At 37.4% G+C, this 16,869-nt stretch overlaps 1 protein-coding gene across 4 annotated transcripts in view; it reads right to left on the bottom strand.

The window, feature by feature from the left end:
* The window catches only part of ELAPOR2 (endosome-lysosome associated apoptosis and autophagy regulator family member 2), a 222,930-nt gene that overhangs the window by 81,306 nt on the left and 124,755 nt on the right, over positions 1-16,869 (bottom strand). For 2 of the 4 annotated variants that reach the window (XM_060196310.1, XM_007537720.3), the window contains exons 3-8: positions 14,013-14,208; positions 10,626-10,773; positions 4,524-4,610; positions 3,069-3,174; positions 1,608-1,760; positions 723-811 (exon numbers count right to left, since the gene is read on the bottom strand). In XM_060196310.1, the coding sequence (XP_060052293.1) occupies positions 723-811; positions 1,608-1,760; positions 3,069-3,174; positions 4,524-4,610; positions 10,626-10,773; positions 14,013-14,176 (747 nt within the window). In that variant the 5' untranslated portion in view covers positions 14,177-14,208. Of the gene's footprint in view, positions 1-722; positions 812-1,607; positions 1,761-3,068; positions 3,175-3,958; positions 4,055-4,523; positions 4,611-10,625; positions 10,774-14,012; positions 14,209-16,869 lie in introns of those variants that run through there. The other 2 variants (XM_060196308.1, XM_060196309.1) reach the window with 2 other exon arrangements.

Genomic DNA, 16,869 nt, shown 5'->3' with positions numbered 1-16,869 from the left:
TTCTAAATTCAATAACTAAATTAGCCTATGGATGCCCACCTTTTACTGACAAACCTACTGAGTAACCAAATATTAGAGAAGTGTAACAGGATGTTTCCATTCCATGAGTCACAGTACACATTTAATGTCCTCCCTCTGGTATTACTTCTGAAAAAAAATCTTAACTACAGAAACATCAATAGCTGATTACTGTGTATTCACTATATGCCAATCTAGGAACCATATAGTATAGAGCTCATATATTCTCATAGCAGCTATAGGGATTAATATTGTCTCCACTTATTATAGATTAAAAAAAAAAGGTGGGAGGTAGGAAATTTTTTCTCACATCAGAAATAATCAGATTATGATGACAGAGGACCTAGTGGAGGTTGTATTGTTATGTGGAAAACTGAGAAATGTTATGCATGTACAAACTATTGTATTTACTGTCAAATGCAAAACATTAATCCCCCAATAAAGGGGGGGGGAAGAAAAAGAAAGAAAGAATTAGATTGAAAAATCTAGACCAGGAGAACCTGGAAAACAGCAAAGCTGTTTATGCAACACACCTGCATGCCTGAGGCCCCAATGGCCCCAGGTTGGTACCACCTTAGATTTCCTCAGTACCACTTCTCTACTAGAAATCAGCTCACTTAGCACTTTTATAAGCAAATTAATCTTCCTAAATTGGGTAGATGGTGGGGTAAATAGCAACAGTCTTCATTGAACACTGAGAATACCTTTCCCTCTTCATCACATGGAGTGTGGATCTGGAAATAGTCCTTTGTGTTACAGGCAGGGCGCTTCATACACTCACTGGATCCTTCCTCTGCAACAGAAAAAAAAAAAGTGCATTTCAGAAATGAGTTGTTTCTATTCTGACTCTAAAAGAAGGCATAAATAAAAATAGTCCTATAAACACAAAGCTAAAACAGGAGATGGATCACATACATGACAGAAAACAAGACTGACCATATGCAGACTCAGGCTCAAGCAGTCCCTGAGCACTACACAAGAGCACCAAGCACAGAGAAGCATATAAACAGTGCAGTGGTGTCTCTCTCTCCTCTCTGTGTCTTCTCATCTCTCCCTCAACTCTCCAGTCTCTGACTCTATCTGATACTGAAAGAGAAAAGAAGAAATAGACTACAAACAACAGTGAAGTTGCACAGGCATATAAAGCCCCAGAAAAAGAAGAAAGGGGAAAAAAGCCTACGTATATTTTATCTAGTATAATAGATATTTCTATATACTTGAAACACAAGATTTTTTTTTATCAAAAGACACTATCACTAAACATTGTAAATTTGGAATAAACATAAAGTCTACAGTTATATCTCTATGACAATAATAATACGAAAGTGCAACACAAATTGTTTTAAATTAGCATAGACCTATCCAAAGCTGTTATTCATAAAATATGAAACTTTTTTAAAAATGTGAAAGGAAAAGTCATGCAGAAAGATTTAAATCCCATTTATCCACTTCACATTGGTTCCCCTTAACACTTTGGTTTCTGACCCACTGTTCCCTTCATATACTGTGTGGTTTCTGACTATACGCAGGATAAATATAAGTTGAGAAAGAAAAGAACAAGAAGAATAAACTAGGTAAACTCATCTAACCTGAAAAATGGGAGTCCTCTGCACACTTGATGCATTCTTTTGCACCCTTCTCAGAATAAGTGTTTCTGGGACAAATTTGGCAGTTGAATGACCCTGGTTTATTACTGAAGGTGCCTGGTTTACATGGAAAGCACTCTGATGTATATGCCACACCTGTGTGGTGATGAGGAACAGAGCATTCAGGGGAGGATTCAGTAACATTAACAAGTCATCCTTCCTGGTGCTTCAACCCAGAAGTGAGAGAGAGAGATATTAACAGTAAGCTCTTCATCTTATTAATCAACACCAAGGAAGGGCCTACGGTGTGCTAGGAATAGTTATAAGACACTGAATTAAACATAATAGTAGAGCAAGCACTTAAACAAGAGAATAATATTTGATAGGCATAGACATTGTCAAACACCTCCACTAACTCAGAAGTGGGATAGACTCTAAGATCCCTCCAAGTCTATAAATCCACCCTTCTCTGATGTTTGTGGCTACCTATTTTTTAAATTTTTATTTATAAAATGGAAATATTGACATGACTATAGGGTAAGAGGGGTACATTTCCACACAATTTCCTCCACCAGAGCTCCGTATCCAATCCCCTCCCTTGATAACTTCCCTATTCTTTATCCCTCTGGGAGTATTTTCTTTTTTACTCCCACTACTTACTAAATCAAGGATAAAACTGAACAAACCCTTAAAGGGTTTGAGGGTTTTTTTAAATTTTATTAGTGATTTAATAATGATTAACTAGATTGCAAAATGAGAGAGGTTCATACAATTCCACACAGTTCCCAACACCAGAGTTCCGTGTTCCCTTTTTTCTGGTTTGTAATACCAGTTTTTGCCAGCAGAGGCCTCTATAACTAATGGGTTATGTCACAGGAATAAGCACACTTGGAAAATATTAAAATACAAACCAAACTAGCAAAGGAGAATCACTGCTTTAATTAAAAGTAGTCCTAATTGAGAATGAACTAAGCCAGGGTTTTCCCTATCTTAGGTAAGGGAAAAGGTCCAGAGAAGTATAAGAGGTTTAGGAGACAAGGATATTTATCTTATTATTTTTATGAACATAGCAGTAATCTGGGTAAACTCTATACTTGGAACAATGGAATTTCTTAAATGGTTAGTTGACTCTTATCAATAAATATTCTTTTGTTTTATTCAAAGATACATAAAGTTGTTATCAATTTTACTTTTTCACATAGATAAGTAATTCAGTTTATGCATATGAGAGAGAGAAGGCAGTAAAGAGGGAAGCAGGAAGCAGGGAAGAGGGAGAAAACTCAAGCAAAATGACAGAAATAAAACCAGGCTGCTAGACCCTGTGTAGTTTTATGACTGAAGCCTAACTCTTTTTTCCTTCCTAACTCAATTGCTCTTGACTCAGCTACACCAACAATTCAATCAGTATTTTAACTCAGTACTAACTACGATAGGTAATTACTAAAACAGATTTCTATGAATTACCTTCAATTGTGATATTTTTTACCAACACTGGCTTGACCACCTTAGATCCCATAAGGATGCCTGTAGTTCTCCAGTATAATATATTTGTGCCTGATTTCAGCATTACCTGTGAAGAAAAATACAAATCACTCAAGTCAAGATAAGTCTTACTGTTGAAGTTTCTGATCCCAGACTTCTTAATACTTGTCCCTGAAAATACTACTGATAGTTATCCTTGCATCTATTTTTGCAAATTATACATAAAGCCTGAGATTTTTCTTGTCCCCCAGGCTAAGAAAGAAGGCTGTATTGCCACATGTGAGGCACCCATAATCTGATGTCTGGCTGCAGCTCTGAGGGTCTGCAGTTTATGCATGGGATAACTGGAATAAACTCAACATCTTATGGCATCAGTTGAATGTACCTAATATAATGACATTATATTGACATTATAATGACATTCAGACAAGGGTAAGCACCCTTACCCTGATGTTTTTTCCCCCTTAGAAATGTATTCTAATCTTTATCTTAGTGATGTATACTTGTATCTTAACATTTATTCCTAATGTATATTTTATTTTTAAAAAGATCATTAATCTTCCTCATTCCTTTTTGATGTAATGCATAATTTTACAAGTAAATACTTCTGGAAGCTTGGGATAGATGGGCGCAACTTGACACTGTCCCAACTCAGGATATGCTGTGTGTCCCACCTGACCTCTTTTCTTTTGATCATCTGTATCGTGACTGGCTGTGGTTATTCTCTCTCCAATCTGGGATGTGTCTAATCACAGGGCCCAGGCAACTGGCTAAGTTCCCACCCGTGCACCCCCATACTTACTACTTCCAATCATCCCTATAAGCTAATCTTTTTTTATACTTTCCAGTACAGTATAATGAAACATTATTACTTTGAAACCAACAAATTCAGATCTGAACTCTGCTGAAGTTCCCATATTTCTTGTTTATGTCATCATAGAAAGAAAGCTGGAACATGAGAAAGGGAAGGTATCTATGAAAAGAAAGAGATACATAGGAAGAAAATACCTAGAAAGAGCTAGAGTCCATGAAACATAAAAATAATTTTCTTCCTTAACTGTAAATTTTCCAAATTAGTGAGTTCACTTTCTTTTCTTAAAATAGAAAAAAAAAAATGCAGGTTAAGGAACAGAAGAACAAGAATGGGGATGGTTGGAAAAGAGAGGAACAAGAGGCCAAGTGGTAGCACACCAGATTGAGTGCACACATTACAGTGTGCAAGGACCCAGGTTCAAGCCACTGGTCCTCACCTGTAGGAGGGAAGCTTCATAAGCAGAAAAGCTATTCTACAGATCTTTCTCTCACTCTCACCCCTCCCCCTTCTCTCTTTGCCCCCACCTCTTAATTTCTCTGTCTCAATCCAAAATAGGGGAGTGAGAAAAAGAATAAAATAGAAAAAGGAAAGGAAAGAAAAGAGATAAACAAAGAAAGACTTACAGAATGAGAGCCCCATTCTCCATTGTCCGTGAGCTTTACCCACTTGTCTGCGGTGGTGTCCATCTCCTGGCACTGATCATTTTGAATCTGAATATTAAACACAAGGGTCCTAGTAAACCTTCTTCAACAGTGGTTTTAATTAAATTTGTTACTCTCCACAGGATAGGTTGCAAAAACTCTGCTCTTTCTTTCAATATGTACTAAACAATGCCCATGAGTAATTTTCAAAAAATAAACATGTCAAGATCTCTGCATATGAATGAGCAGTTCTAACTAAACCACCATTATTGCAATATAAAAACTAATCCACTAAGAATTAGGAAGGTGGGAAGGGTAGAGGGAAGGAAAGAAGAGAGCAATAAATAGTAGAAATTCAGAAAAAAAAAAAAACAGAAAAAAATCATTTAGAAATTCTGCTCATCTTACCAAAAAAAATGTAAAAGCTTACATTCACCAGGAAATATATAAATTGACTTTTTGTATAAAATAAACATGCATTTTAAAATACTGGAGGCAACAAAACTTAATTTATAAGTAAATGATGCCTGCTTCAGTTTCAGTGTCCCAGGGCTTAATCCAAATGCATAAGAAACCACAGTGGAAGTCAAAGCCCCCAAGTTGTATTTGGTATAAATGTCAACCATTTGCCAAATCAATTCAAATGACTGTGATTAATAGCTTCAGTACCAAACACTTAGTACCTTCTAATTATTACAGTATCTAGTGACTGGAAAACTAATTTTTCAGATCTTAAAAACCTGGAATATAGAGACATAAAATAGGCCACTATTAAAATAACGCAAAAGAGTCAGCAACAGAGCAGAATTAAAATTAGATCACCTAGACCTCTGATAGATCCTTCTCTCCACCATTACAGGTCACTTCCATCACGGATGTTATCATAATCCTTCTCATGGGTCACTCCAGGAACTTGTCCCTCCCTATAAAGTAGCAATGGTAGGCACTAACCCATTTTCCAAAGGGAGGCTGGGTCATCCTACCAGGCCGTTGGAGGAAAACTGGTCCTGAAATGAGTGCAGCCTAGAATGTTCCCAGCTGTGATCATGAACTGCATGTGAGCCCAGACCAACAGGGACTCAGAGGTTAGATAAGCTCCTGTGCTAAATATAAATATATATGGGCCCTGGGACGGGTGGATGGGGTAAACAGATAATTTTATTCATAGATTTTCTTCATGTTTGGGAACTACTCTCTACCCTAATCCAGCTTTGTATTTCTGTTCTCAACTCTAACACCATTTTCCCAGGCAGTATTTTTGTCGAACTTCATGTTAGCTATCAAACTCAAGCAAAAACTATGCAAGTCATGGGTGCCTAGGAACATACCTAAAATACACTGATTCTTTCCACCCTAAGATCCCTATTCTCATCTCCTTGATTCCTTCGTTTTAGGTCCTGTTCATTAATCATTTTGTCCTGCTTTATATCTCACTGCCTTTTAGCCACCAAGTTGTAGATGCTATCATGATTCTATCCTGACTTCCCTGGGCAGACAACCTCACCAGTGTCATCCTGGAACTTCACCTTTCCAGACTCCTACCCGACTAGGGAGAAGCACAAACAGGCTGGAGATATGGATTGACCTGCTAACATACATGTCCAGCAGAGAAGCAATTACAAAAGCCAGAACTCCCACCTTTTGTACCCCAAAAAGAATTTTAGTTCATACTCCCAGAGGGGAAAAAATGATAGAGGAAGATAACCAGAGGGAGTTTAACTTCATCAGAACATGGAGAGAAAACAGGAAAAAAGGAAGGACATTCAGAAATAGTAAAAGGTATAGTTGTGACTTAGAAAGAAGAAAAGGCATGACCTTAGGGAAAAAAAGGACAAATACATACATATAGATAGATAGATAGATAGATAGATAGATAGATAGATACAGAAATAATAGTCAATCCATATCTGCATCCTTGAGAGAACTACTATAGATTTCAGTGGAGGTAGTGAGGATATAAAACTCTGGTGATGGCAATGGTACAGAATTATACCCCTGATTTTGTAAATCAACATTGTCACTGATAAAAGATATAGTCCAGGTCCCCTGAGATAGAGCATAGGTTCACCCGTGCCCATAAACTAGGGGGAAAAACATATACCTGAAAGCAGAAGTACACAAGAGCATGCAGGGAATACCCCCAACACTTCATCTGCACTATTACAGTCTTTAGGTCCATGATTGTTCAACAATTTGTTTGGCTTTGTATGTTAACTCTCTTTTCAGCCACCAGGTTCCGGATGCCAGCAGGATGCTGACCAGACTTCCCTGGACAAACGACCCCATCAATGTGTACTAGAGCTCCACTTCCTTAGAGCCCCACCCTACTAGGGAAAGAGAGAGACAGATTGGGAATATGGATCGACCAGTCAACGCCCATGTTCAGCGGGGAAGCAATTACAGAAGCCAGACCTTCCACCCTCTGCAACCCACAACGACCCTGGATCCATACTCCCAGAGAGATAGAGAGTGGGAAGGCTATCAGGGGAGGGGGTGGGATGTGTAGATTGGGTTTTGGGAATTGTGCAGAATTGTACCCCTCTTATTCTATGGTTTTGTTAATGTCTTCTTTCTTAAATAAAAATAAATAAATAAATAATTTAAAAAATAAGATCTATCATTTATACACTTAGACTTTCTATAAAAGTGGTTATTTTCCTCTCCCCCTTTCTTCATTCTTTCCTTTTTTCTTCTTTATTTTAGATAGCCACAGAGTGACAGAGATCACAGCATCAAAGCTTCCTTGCAAGTGGTGGAGAGCTCAAATCTGGGTTGAGCACATAGCAAAGCAGTACACTATCTAAGTGAGCCATCTCACTGGCCCAGTAGCCATTTCTTTCTTCTCTAAACCATTTTGCCACTTTGTTCATACCTCTGACTAGCTCATAATTTAAAATGTTCTCCAAAAGACAAAATTCCTGAAGACTTCGACAGAAAAACATATCCAAATACCAATGTTAGCTGAGAGAGAGAGAGAGTATGTGTGTGTGTGTGTGTGTATGTGTGTTTCTGTCTCTCCTTTCTTTTTTCCTTTATTAGGAGAATTAGTGGTTTACAGTTGACAGTAAAATACAGTAGTTTGTATTTGTGTAATATTTCTCTATTTTCCACAGGCTAGGAGTACTTTGATCATTTGTCATGCATATGTATTATAAAACATATTGCCTATTTTAATGCACACGTAAAGCTATTTTTAGGTGAATATATCTGTTGGTGGTCAGTGTTTGGATAAGCTAAAACCTTTTGTTTTCTAGCTATAATCAGTCAATTTCCTGACATTCAGGATACCTGAGTTGTTATTCATTGTAAAAGCACCTAATAAAATTAAAGCTTTGTTCCAGTTACTTATCCCCTAAAGGTTCCAGTTTCATCATCTTTATAAAAAATAGAAGAATGAAAGTTCCACTTAGTTCTAAATATAAATGCTTTATGGCTTTAAATTTCTACCCTGAGAGCTGAGAAAAAATCAATAAAATAGGAAACATGAATTTGCCATCCCTTTTTAGTCTGTAGCTATAATAGCAAACATATCATTAAAAGGAAGTAATGACTGGGACACAGTCTTTTGGTGGTGGGAATGGGGTTTATGTACACTTCTATTAAAGTGTAGACATATAAACCACTATTCAATTAATATGAGAGGGGAAAAATTGATCATATGTCTAGAACTTCTTAAAATACAGACTGAGTCTTTTTAATACATAGGCTATCTTTGATATGTTGACTCTCTCAAAAGCCTAGACCAGGGAGAACAGAAGCAACTGGTAGTACAGCTATATACAAGATGATGGGTATTATACCCCAAACCCTAACAAAGGGACTTGTCAAAATTAACCCAATCACCAAATAATGTGATGATAATAATAACTATCCATTGTCTTCTTGAACCCTAAGACAGCAGGAACCTCACATTTCCACTACAGAGCCTATATTTCCCCCAGTCCTGGAACCTTAGGGTGGGGCCCACTTTCCCGCATGCTTCTCTCAATTCAAATAAAATAATATTGCATCTGCGGATCGCAACCCAATCAATGCAACGAGTGCCACCCCAGCATGCTTCACTTTAGACTGTGTCAAGAGACTTCAGGTGTGGAATGACAACCCTTCGGGTTCATCACTCAGGTGAGACCTTTCCTTTCATAGTATTCTCTAATTCCATTCCAGGTGTTCCACTCCCCAATAAAGTCCCCAAATCTAGATATAGTCCAGGTCCCCTGAGATAGAGCATATGTTCACACGTGCCCATAAGCTAGGGAAAAATATATACGTGAAAGCTGAAGTACACAAGAGCCTGCCAAGAAATACCTCCCAACACTTCATCTGCACTATTCCAGTCTTTAAGTCCATGGTCATTCAACAATTTATTTGGCTTTGTATGTTAACTCTCTTTTCAGCCACCAGGTTCCAGATGCCAGCACAATGCGGACACTTCCCTGGACAGACAACCCCACCAATGTGTACTGGAGCTCCACTTCCCCAGAGACTCACCCTACTAGGGAAAGAGACAGGCAGACTGGGAGTATGGATCGACCAGTCAATGCCCATGTTCATCGGGGAAGCAATTACAGAAGCCAGACCTCCCACCTTCTGCAATCCACAATGGACCCTGGGTCCATACTCCCAGAGGGATAGAGAATGGGAAAGCTATCAGGGGAGGGGATGGGATATGAAGTTCAGGTGGTGGGAATCATGTGGAACTGTACCCCTCTTATCCTATGGTTTTGTTAATGTCTCCTTTCTTAAATAAAAAAAAAAAAAGGAAGTAACGATAGCTCTCAAAAGACTTACTCAAGAATGAAAAACTGTTTATTCTAACAATTATGTAATTATTTTGCTTTATAATTTTGTTTATTTTTAGTAAACTATCAAACTCCTATTGCAAAAGAATACCACAGATTAAGAAATCACTCACTGTAGTGTTGCACAAATAAAGTGTAGCTTTAAAACCAAATCTCTGTGAAAGTTGCTTAACATCTTACCTCAAAGAATACTCAAGCTAAAAGCTTCCTTAGAAGCTTCTTACAAACACTTTACAGTGCACTTTACAAAAGGGGATGCTGAGGGTCATAAAGTTAACTTAATTGTCCAATGACATGCAGCTACCAATTACAAAGGTGGGACCACCAACTGAAGCACTTACTTGAAATCCAAGGCTATCCTTTCATTAAAAAAAAAGTCTCCTCCTAGCAAACATTTGATTAAGAAATTTTCATTCTAGAGAGCAATGCAAATTTGTTTTAGAATTTTGAGTACTTTTTCCTGAAATGTGTGTTATTTATTTCCCAAAATATTTTGCAAGACATTTGTACAACCCACACTTTTTCTCTCTTATTTATATTTTTTTGGTAGAAGTCAGCCTGAGGCTTTACAAGTAAGTATTAAAGTACTGCCACAAACAAATATGTCATAAAACTAGAATAAATTTTTAAAAGAAATCAATCTGAAAACTTCTGAAGTATTTAAGTCAATACAAGTGTTCACTAGATTAGATAGAGTTTATACGAAATAGCTGTCATTTTAGATTTCAGTTTATTTTGCTTGATTATGATTTTATCATCTATTCAGAAAGCGCCTTAGTATCTTATTAGAGACAACTATTCCATGCATTGATTCCTCTAGGTTGTAATAAATGACAGAACCATAAGCATGTAGATATTTCTACTTCTAAAATGTTTCTATGAGTATATTTAATTAATTCAAATATACAAAGTTGCAGAAAAGAAAACATTTTTTATGAAAATTGAACTTGGTGAAGTCATATATTTAACAAAATGACATCTGTAGATATAAAAGAATTAAATCTTGAGGAAAATATTTTTCACACAAAAAGTTTACACCATATGCTCATCCAACTAAAAGTAAAAGAATTGGCCAAGTATTATACTATCAGATGAGGGTTTTTAAAAAAAGCAGTATTAATGAGAAAATTAAATTTTGAAAAAAAATTAACATGTTCTAGTATCAAAAGGCTTAGTTAATACAAAAAAAAATGAAGAGGAATACAAAGGTATGGGGACAACTAAATAAGATAAACTTTACATGAATATCCCTTAAAAAGTAAATTCAAAATATAAAAGGCCTTACAAAGAACTCAAAGAAGATGTTGTTGTCGACATACTGGTACTCAAAGAAGACATAACCTGACTTCTTGAGATGCACAGCATAGATCAAAGACACTGTACAGTCATCACGATTTGACTCTATGTAATTTCCACGAGGGATCCAAGAAGAACTGCAGAAACAAAACCAGAAGCACATTTTTCATGAGCATTCAGAAAGCTCTTCTGTTTAAGTATGTACAGTGCAGATACAAAAGTTCTTTCACTAAAAAAAAAAAAGTAAAGTAGATCTGATACATTACTGTAACTCAAAGGCTAATTCCTTTATTGGGGAAAAGGTTATGTCTAATAGCATGTAGCTTCTTAAATCTTGATATGTTTATGCAATTGAGCAGCTTGCTCTGAAATTATTTTCGACCAAAAAATCCAGTCACTATGTGGTCACTAATTTTAGAATTCTAGGTGAAATTATTTTCTCAAACAATATTTGAAGCACTATTTATAAATATATGTATATGAAAGTGATTCAGGAGACAGTTTCTTGCTACATTCCAAGAACTTGTCTTATAAAAGGTCCATTTCAAATAAGCCTAAGTAAAGTTGATGGCAACTAGACCTTTGATAGAAAACAGAATATAGTATAATCCAGATTTTGAGCTACAATGCCATACGCCTGAAATCATTGAAGTATAAAACAATACTACCTCAATAAAACCTAAAGAGAAAATAAATTATAAGAGATCTAAATAAAATATCACAGATTTCTGCAGACAGTAGGGGTATCCATCTGATTAAAATACTTACCTAATAAAATCTGGAAATTAGAAAATACATTGATGAACAAAATGTAGGTTATACATTTAACCCTAAGTTAATTTTTTAAAGTTAACCAATGGGTGGGGGGCAGGCAGTAGCACACCTGGTTAAAATCACAAAGTACCATACCCAGGTTTCAGCCCTCATTCCCTGCATACAGGGGGGATACTTCATAAGTGGTGAAGTAGTGCTGCAAGTATTTATCTTTCCCTCTCTCTCCTTCCTCCCCCCTCAATTTCTCTCTGTCCTGTTGAATAAATAAAATATAAATAAAGGGGAAAAAATCTTGGCTGCAGGGAGTTATGTATTCATGGCATAGCACTGAGCCACAGTGATGGCAATAAAAAAAAAAAGTTAACCAACATGAATATGATATGAATCTTAAGTTGATTATAAGGGGAAAAACAGAATGCTAACACAAATTAATATGGATTCTTCAGAATTAACTTTTAATTTGATTATATAGGCTATATAAGAAAGATTTGGGGAATGACCTTGCTTAAAAAAAGTTAAATGAAAGACTGAAACTTCCACATCTAAACGTAACTATCTAACTGAGACTGTATTTGCTCATTCTCTTTTTTTTTTTTTTTTTTGTTACCAGAGCACTGCTCAGCTCTGGATTGTGGTGGTGCAGGGGATTGAACCTGGGATTTTGGAGCCTCAGGCATGAGAATCTGTTTGCATAACCATTATGCTATCTACCCCTGCCCGCTCATTCTCTTTTAACAATTGATCAAATTAAACAAAATACATGAGGCATTTGCAAGTACTGACAACACTCTATGCAGGCATGAGATCCTTGAGAACTGGGAAAGTCTTAGGTAACATTTCCTCTCCTCTTCCTGCCCATTATTCAGGATGCTTTCCAGACTAAGGCATTGAGAGACAACACCCAAGCAGAGAACAGTAATCTTACTAAGCTGAGGAGCACAGATAAGTACTTAGGGTAACTTATAAATTGTTAATTTTCAGTCCAGAGAATGAGAAAAGAAAAAAGAAAACCAAAAACAAGGGCTCCAAGTTCATGCAGTGTCTCTCCAGATCCTTGGCTAGGGGTTGAAGTATATAATCCTTGCAGTCAATGCAAATCTAAGTTCACCAAAACAAAATTCTGAGGCCTGCTGCATCATCCTACTTGTACCTTCCTCTAAAGATACACACACACACACACACACACACACACACACACACACACACACACGCAGTATGCACACAAGTGAGGAAAAATCCCATTTATGATTTGTCATGCCACAACCCTATATACTTACTGTGCATTATCAGAAAAGTAAAAAAAATGTCAATTGGCAACTAGTCAGCAAGAGGGATGGAAGAGGTAGGAAGTATAACAACACATCTTTTAACACAACTAAACAATTCCTAGTATATTTAACTCTAGGTAAAACATTTGAATTCCTGAGAAGCTATCCTTGTTAAAAGGCAAAAGCCTAAAATTTAATTCTCCTAAACAAGGTCATTTGAAAGGAAATATTACAGTCGTTACAAGAGAATAGAAAGGGTTACAGATGAATGAATAATTATGGCTTGGTTTTTTCTTTTTGTTTTTGTTTTTAACTAAAAAAATTCAACATTCCTTGAGCTACTGACATAGGTGAAGCTAATTATCATGTGTGCGTCTATCTGTGAGTGTGTATGTGTGTGTGTGTGTGTGTGTGTGTGTGTGTGTGTGTGTGTAGTAACTAAGCAAAAGAACATTCCACTATAGGTATTTAACCCACTCCCTCTTAGTGGAGATAATCAAGTATCTAAATGAAGGTTACATGTTCTTTCATTGAAAAAGAAAAAGAACTATGAAAGTATCTATTAAAAAATAATTACGGAAATATTTGTTAAAAAAAACACTGATTTGACTGTAGTTATATTATTAGAAAACAAATTGTTCTACTAATATTTTACTGATATTTTTTACACACAGTATCTATTACATCTTAAAGTTATTTTTTACTGCTATTATCTACTATTATTACTGATTATTACCATGGCTTCACTGTTCTGGGTTGTTGTTGTTGTTGTTGATAGAAAGAGAGACAGAGAAGACTGGGAAAACAGCATAGTGGTTATGCAGAAGACTGTCATGCCTGAAGTTCTTAGGTCCCAGGTTCAATCCCCAGCACCACCATAAGCCAGATATAACTAGTTGTCTGCTATCTCTCTATATCTCTCTCTCTCACTCACTCGCTTTTGCTTTCACTCTCGCTCTCTCTCTAGCTCTCCATCAAAGTACATAAATAAATAAATCATAAAAACAAAGAAAAAGAAACAGGGATAGACAGAAAGAAACCATCACTTTGCAACCTCCCTCAGTGTGGCAAGGCTTGAATTTAAGTCACATATATGATGAAGCAGGCACCTTTCTAGGTGAGCTACCTTGCTGGCCCAAGAACAATTATTTAAAGCTAATGAAAATTCAGTCACATTATTTGTAATAACACTCTCAAAAAGATCAGACTCTATAATTTGTTTTTCAATAATCCCTAACAGTACCCAAAAAATCCTCAATTGTTTTCTGGGAACAAATGACTATACCCGTCTCTGAGCATTCAGTTATGATTCAAAGAATCCTTTGGATTCTTACTTGTTACAGCCGTCTGGCCTACTGTCAGAAGGGCTGACCACAGTGTCCATGAACGTTGCAACGTTGGAAAATCCAGCTGGTAATTCATCCCATTCATCAAATTTGATGCCACTGCCCAAGGAGTAGGTACCTTCGCCACACTTACTGCATACCTGGTTCTTCATTTCTAGATACTCTCCAGAAGCACAGGAAAAAGCTGAAAGACAGAAGAAAATATACCGCATTAGTCTCTGCATGCCCCCCACCCTGGCAACAGCCCCTTCCCTTTATACTGTCCCCAGAATTATTTATAAAGATATGATCATGCCACCCCCTTATTAAAGCTATCCAGCTCCTTCCCTATATTACTACCTACAAATACTTCGCAACTGACCTCCAACTATGTTACCAGGCTCAGCTTGTGTCCCAACTTCCAATTATAACAAAATTATTAATCCTCAAAATATCTTATAGTCTTTCTTACTGTGATAGTCTTCTTTTGTGATACTAAACAAACTACTTGTTTACCTGGAAAACTTCCCTAATTAAGAGCAGTGGGGTTGGATGTAGTACAGCCGGTTAAGCGCACAGGGCATGAAGCTTAAGGACCGGCATAAGGATACCGGTTCCAGCCCCCAGCTCCCCACCTGCAGGGAGTCACTTTCACAGGCGGTGAGGCAGGTCTACAGGTATCTATCTTTCTCTCCCCTCTCTGTCTTCCCCTCCTTTCTCAATATCTCTCTGTTCTATCCAACCACAATATCAGTAACAACCACAACAACAATAAAACAAGGGCAACAAAGACATAAAAAGGCCTCCAGGAGCAGTAGATTCTTAGTGCAGGTACCGAGCTCCAGCAATATCCCTAGAGGAAAAAAAAAAAAAAAGTCCCTCTGTATAACAGGTCTCTCTGCCCTGACCAGTTGTACTTCTTCTTGTAATGCTTCCTCTAAAACACTTTATGTATATATAGAACATTTATCAGCTCGTACGAAACTCCAAGCTTCCAGGATAAAAGAACTATTTTTGGATTCCTAATTGTATCTGGAAAATACAAAGTCGAAAAACAAAGTTAATCTAGTGGGTAAGAACAATATATAAAGGAGATAACAGAAGGACAGTGCTTCACATACAACAGATAACCAAGTGAACACCTCTCTAAAACTCTGAACCCACCTGTTCAGTATTGACAACTCCAACCTAGTCAATTCCCCCAGCCTACAACTTATCACTGCTGTCACACTATATGCTAATTCTGAGAACTATACAGAAACAGCAGACATGAACAGTGTGAAGAACAGTTGACACAGTTACAGAGACAGATATTGCTGTTGTTGTTATAATTTTTTCAGCAATGCATACTATGGGTCCCTAGTGTGTGCCTCTGTACTCAAAGTGATATGAGTGGCCCAAACATAGCAAAGGGCTTTCTAATCCTTTAATCAGGATACTAAAGAAACAAAAACAAAATAAAACCTCCAAATTATCTGATGAAGAAAAACAATCTCCTAGCAGATAAAAAAGTAGCAAACTCACATCTAAGTAGTTTTCTCCTTCAGGATACAGTAGACATTCAGGAATAAATAAAAGCAAAATAATTTTGAAAAACTAATAATAGCAAAAAATGCACTTATCTACTATCTATCCACAGAATCTTTCTTTTTGTTGTTGTTTTTGTTGTATAAGACAGAGAGAAATTGTGAAAGGAGGAGAAGACAGAGAGGCAGAGAGAAAGATAGACACCTGCAGTTCTGCTTCGCTGCTTGTGAAGTGACCCCCTGTAGATGGGGCAGAATTTTTCTTTTTCAATAAGCTTAAGGTACTTTTCAATGCACTTCTTTCATATAAATTGGTAAACTGGAAAATAAAGTCTTAGGCAAAGAATACACTAACTATAAGATTGAGACTATCTTGGAGGTCTAGGGAGATAGTATAATGGTTATGGAAAAGATTCTCATGCCTGAGACTCAGAGATCTCAGGTTCAATTTCCAGGACCACCATAGCCAGAACATAGAAAAACAAATTGATAGATAGATATAGATGACAGATGATAAACATAGAGACAGGTAATCTTTCTGTGTCTCTCTCACTAAAGTAAATAAATAAAATATTTTTAAAAGAATATTTTGAGGGGAAGCAATTACAGAAGCCAGACCTTTTACCTTCTACTGCTGGGAAATTGTGCAGATGCAGTCACATCTGCCATGTTGTCCCCTCAGGCTACTTCTAGTTCCAGCGAGAGTTGGGACATTCTCGGAGTGCCTGTTCCTCCATGTTGTGCCCTCAGGGCATTGTCTATTTCCCCGCGATATTTGGAGTGCTTTGGTTACTCCTCCCCCCTCCCATTCTCACGAGAGTTATTATCCTATCCTGGAGTGCTATGGTTACTCCTCCCCCTTCCCATTCTTGTGAAAGCTACTCCTATAAAAGCCCTTTTTCTTCCGCACCTCGCTCTCTTGTCAGCACTTCACTTCGGTGTTCAGACGCAGGAAAGGTTACTGCATGAGGCAGCCATTTTCGCTACCTCCACGTGGCCCAACCTGTTTCTCTCACACCCAACTCTGAGGTGCCAGTGCAAATAAAGATTTGTGTTCCCTCTTCGCTCCGGACCTCCTCTCTCTCTTTTTCGCGGCACACAACAACATCTGGCGCCGGACGTGTCCCACACTCATGCCCAGCCTGAGGTCCAGAAAAGCCACCTAGACACAGGTAAGTGGCAGCCGCCTGACTCTGTGGCCCTGCGTTTCCCCCACCATGGGATGTTTTTCGTTTTATGAGGAGGTGTCCCAGACATTATCTCCTTCTCTCCTGGGACCGGTTCTCACTCTTAGAGACACTTTAATTTTCGCTACACCGTGGGTTCTCATAGCTATAATC

This window comes from Erinaceus europaeus, chromosome 8 (assembly GCF_950295315.1).
Source record: "Erinaceus europaeus chromosome 8, mEriEur2.1, whole genome shotgun sequence".
NCBI classification, from domain to species: domain Eukaryota; kingdom Metazoa; phylum Chordata; class Mammalia; order Eulipotyphla; family Erinaceidae; genus Erinaceus; species Erinaceus europaeus.
Note: the sequence above shows the minus strand (reverse complement) of the source record. Positions and strands in the feature narration are given on the sequence as shown.